At 26.4% G+C, this 4,610-nt stretch overlaps 1 protein-coding gene across 1 annotated transcript; it reads right to left on the bottom strand.

The window, feature by feature from the left end:
• Positions 1-2,156: 2,156 nt before the first annotated feature.
• On the bottom strand, positions 2,157-3,808 carry LOC108690960 (four-domain proteases inhibitor-like). Its single transcript, XM_018198517.1, has 5 exons — positions 3,706-3,808; positions 3,560-3,597; positions 2,998-3,141; positions 2,817-2,907; positions 2,157-2,283 (listed from the first exon to the last, which is right to left on the bottom strand). The coding sequence occupies exons 1-5, from the start codon at positions 3,725-3,727 to the stop codon at positions 2,240-2,242; spliced, it is 339 nt and encodes a 112-aa protein (XP_018054006.1). The 5' UTR covers positions 3,728-3,808; the 3' UTR covers positions 2,157-2,239.
• Between the last annotated feature and the right edge of the window lie 802 nt (positions 3,809-4,610).

Raw genomic sequence — 4,610 nt, 5'->3', positions numbered from 1 at the left:
GTGTAAGTGATTCAGATATGAACAAAACTTTTTTTGTGTTGAATACAAATCAATGTTAGTAGATGTATTTACGCTGAGTGACAAGTAAGGACATCTACTCACGCTCGACATAGTTGTAGCCTCGTGGAAATTGTTTCTGTAGTTATTGTCACGATGTTCGAACAAAGAGTGGCAGATATCTCTATCTGTCACTCAGTATAAAAACCAATGTCGCGGTTTATATTCACACAAAAAAAAATCTTGTTCATATTTGAATCATTCTTATATGTTTATTTTTCTTAAGTTTGCCAATCTTACATTAAAACATTTATTATCATAAATTATATTATAATGAAAATTCTAAGTTATCTAGTTTCGTTTGTTGTACACTTTCCACGATTTTTCGGTTTTATCGTCTGTAAATATAAAATATTGTATGTTGAGAATATATTTTACTGCATTCGCAATCGCACTGCCTTGTACTATAACTATATGTAAGATTTTTTATTATTTTGTATATTTTATAGGACAAAGATTGTTAAATGTATAAATATGTCCGGCAAATATATTTGTTGTTGCAAAATCTGTTAATGCTAGAATAACCGAGAACATTTAGAAGAATAGTTTTCTTTTTATGTTACGTATATATGGGATATATATGAAAGAAAAGAAAAAATTATCTTATCTAATTTTATCTTTTTTCCTCATAATTTATGAATTAATATCAATTTTTTTCTATAATTAATATAACTTAAAAGATTTAAGCAATAATGATAATAATAATAATAATGGCAATTTAAAAAATTGATAGAAACTATGTGACTTGAAAAATATTAAAACAACTAACTTAATCATTTTAAAATGAAAAATTTCTCTTCGAGACATTATCACTCTGATAGAAAGCTTGTTTTGTATTGTTACCGTGCATATATCCTTCATATAGTAAAATAAATACAATTGTTAAATAAAAAAAATGTTTTTATGAAGTATTTTATCTATTTCACATCGTTGCCCGTAATGCAATTTTCCTCGATTGCTATAAATAACGTTGTTCGTATCACAAATAGGATCGAATTCCAATGTCGTCTGTGACAATTAAGAATGCTATTGTAAATTCAACTTTAAATTTATTTTTTAAAAGTAAATGAAAAGTTAAAGTCTATTTAATAAATAAGCAATCTGTAATATGGTGACGAGTTACTTTTCAAAAGTAACTCTCCCAATCTTAGCGTTTAGTTAATTATTTTTAGTATAAAAAAAAATTGCAATGTCATTACCAAATCGTTATTATAAAAAATAACGATAAAAATAGCGGTCTTACTTCCTATTACTTACTATTACTATTTGTTTTATTCATATTCTTTTTATTTACAATTACATCCGCATAATATCGTACGGCAAGCTTTCGTCAATCAATGATTCCATCCATCGACAGACGTTGTCGAGAGGCAACAAGACCGCAAGTTTACAGACCATCGACATATCGAGATGAGTATTTACAGGATCATTGTCATAACATAACTAAGTAAATAAATCGATCTGCCTTTCTGCAAATTGCAAGATCTAGTTGCATTTGAATTGAATTTAACTTGCATGTATTGGTATAATGAAGATCGATTGCGTGAAATTTTGAAATGTATTATTGGCAATCAGGCATGATGTAACGAGATTTAACGTAAAACAGGTATATTCTTTATATTTTCGGCTGTTTTTGTGAATGATTTGATTCACTCAATCGATTTTTTTGCGAAAAGAGATGTAATAGCAATGTCGACGGTTTCAGATATCGTCTGCGTAAATTATCGATTATTTAGAGAAATCGCTCTGCCTACTGCATTCCGACAGTACAAGCTTGGAATAGTTGGAATAATTTCGCTATAATTATCAGACCTGTGATCTATAAGAAGCAAAAATCTTGTCTAGACGATATATGTATTTATAATTTTATATACTTTATATGAGATACTTAGATATATTCTATCTATATGTTAACAATAATAACATTTAAATATCATAAAATACCATAACGTTAATTTTAAAGTCATTCACAATATAAAGATAAAAATGAAAAAATCAATAAACTATTATTTTCTGTTATAAAGCACACAAATAAAGATATTTAATACATATAATATTATATATATTTATTACATTATATATATATATGGTGTGTGTTCTGTTTATTTTTCTTACATTTGCTAATTTTGATTAAAACATTTATTATAATAATAATTGTATTACAATGAAAACTATAAGTTATTCAGTTGCAGTTTGTACAGTTTCCAGGATATTTTATCGTTACATCTGTAAACAAAAAGTATTGTATGTTGATTATTTTAATCACATTGTTTGCATTTTCTTACGTTCTGATTATATATAAGATTTTTCATCATTTTTTAATATTTTTTAGTACAAATATTATTAAATACTGGTAAATTAATATTTGCTGTTGTATTATTCATTAATACTGGACTCGAGAATATTTAGAAGAATGATTTTTCATCTTGTATGTAAAAAAGAAAATTCTTTTTATAATTTTAGTAATTTTTGTAATTTTAATTTGCATTGTAGTAACTATTAATTTAATTGTTTCAAAAATATAATTAATGTAACTTCAAAGATTTGAATGATAATAATAATAAAGACGGATTAAAAGAATTGACAAAAAGAATCTCTTTGTCTTGTTGGAAAACATTAAAACAACCAGTTTTAGTGATAAACTAAAAAAGTCTTTGAGATCATTGTTACACTAACAAAAAGTTTGTTACTACTGCATGTGTCTTTCATGTAAATAATAAATAACTTAAATATATTGAAATTTTAATAAAGTATCTCACTTTTTCCACAACATTGCGCGCATTTTAGTTGTGATCGATTCATGTAAGTAATTTTGTCCGTTCCACAAATAGGATCGTAAACCAATATTATCTGTCAAAGGAATGACATTATAGATTTGACATTAAACTTATATTTCAAAAAAAGATGTAAAAGATTTTTAATAAAAAATTATAGTTATACAAAGCATTCCTGCAAGCATTTATTGAATGGGTCATTAGAGTTGCAGGTTAGGGATGAATCATCCCTTTTCTCTCCATTAAATTGTCTATAAGCCATTGGACTGTTAGCATCCATTTGAACTATTTTCACTACGTTATCCAAATCCTATAATGTTTATCGAATTAAACTTTCGAATATTAGATTCCCGATTTTTTTTTCGAAAATATTACGAAAATATTACTTCCAAAAATACAAAATTATACGAAACACTTTACATGATATTGATTGATCAAAATATTAAAATAAATATTAAAATATGAATAGAGTGTATGCAAATTTTTCATTATAATATTTTTATTCATATGGAACATATAAAATAAGAATATCATTGTTATATATTAATTATTAAGAACTCGAACGATCTACAAACATTATGATATATCTGTATCATAGCTTATTGCGCTTAGTATAGAATACGATTATATTTTTTGATATTATAACATATTCAAATGTCTTGTTGAATAGTGTAAATATTTATCCATATATCTCTTACAAGAGATCGCATAAAAGAATATTCACTTACTTGTTGAATCGCGCTGATAAGAAACGGCGATGCAGCAACTAATAAGAATTACACAATACAATGAAGATATTAGAATCAATTAACTAATGTATAAACAATTCACATTATGCATGAAATATTTGAAATAATATTTTGTATTTTCTTACTTAACAACAAGTAAAATAACATTTTGTTAAAGTTTGCCTGATCAAAGATCGTCAATTATCGATGTTATATACTTTTATATGTCTAAGGTAATCTACTAACAGAAATTCGATGACTACTGTTGACAGTATTATGTTGCGCTTCCTTTTATGGAACTAGTTGCCAATTGGTGATTATATTCGTAATGCATGTAAGCGTGTGATAAATAAAAAAAGTGCTAATATTATACTTATTGCACGCTAATTTTCAAACTTTATGTAACAGTGGAAGACCTTGAAATATTAAAAGGAATAATATGTGTAAAGAATAACAATATTTTAAAATTTTTAAAACATTTATGCAATGTTGACAGTTTTTTAACAGATAAACTTTAATAAAATGCTATTTTATTTGTTGAATAAAAAAGTTATTTCAAATAACTCGTGTTTCGTGATGCGAAATACTTGCTTATGTATCAATTCGCCAAATAGCTCGCCGCTCTCAGTGCGATTGACTCGCGATCTGTGGATCTGAATTCGATGTGAATTCGGATTCCACTTGTGTCCCGCATACGCGATTTGTCGCACTCGCCGTTCGGCATTAAACTCCAGATCTCCTCGAGTGTTGACAAACTAAAGAGTTGTAAAAGTGCAATTAAAAAATCAAATTAAAAAAATTATCAATAAAAAACTTAAAGAAATTTGCCAATGAGAGCTTGTACTAGATGTTCAATGTGATAATAATGATTCATGTATTCACAAAAATATAATATAATATAGTATTATAAGTAACTTTTTTGGTAGTTTGAGTATTCGACGAGATACAACAGACGAAGATTACAGTCTTGACAAAAATTACAGCTTAACAATGTATTTTACACTTCTGACAACACTTATCAAATTAATTCAATTCTGTTCAATTTCTGAAG

Source organism: Atta colombica, unplaced genomic scaffold, assembly GCF_001594045.1.
Source record: "Atta colombica isolate Treedump-2 unplaced genomic scaffold, Acol1.0 scaffold38, whole genome shotgun sequence".
NCBI classification, from domain to species: domain Eukaryota; kingdom Metazoa; phylum Arthropoda; class Insecta; order Hymenoptera; family Formicidae; genus Atta; species Atta colombica.
Note: the sequence above shows the minus strand (reverse complement) of the source record. Positions and strands in the feature narration are given on the sequence as shown.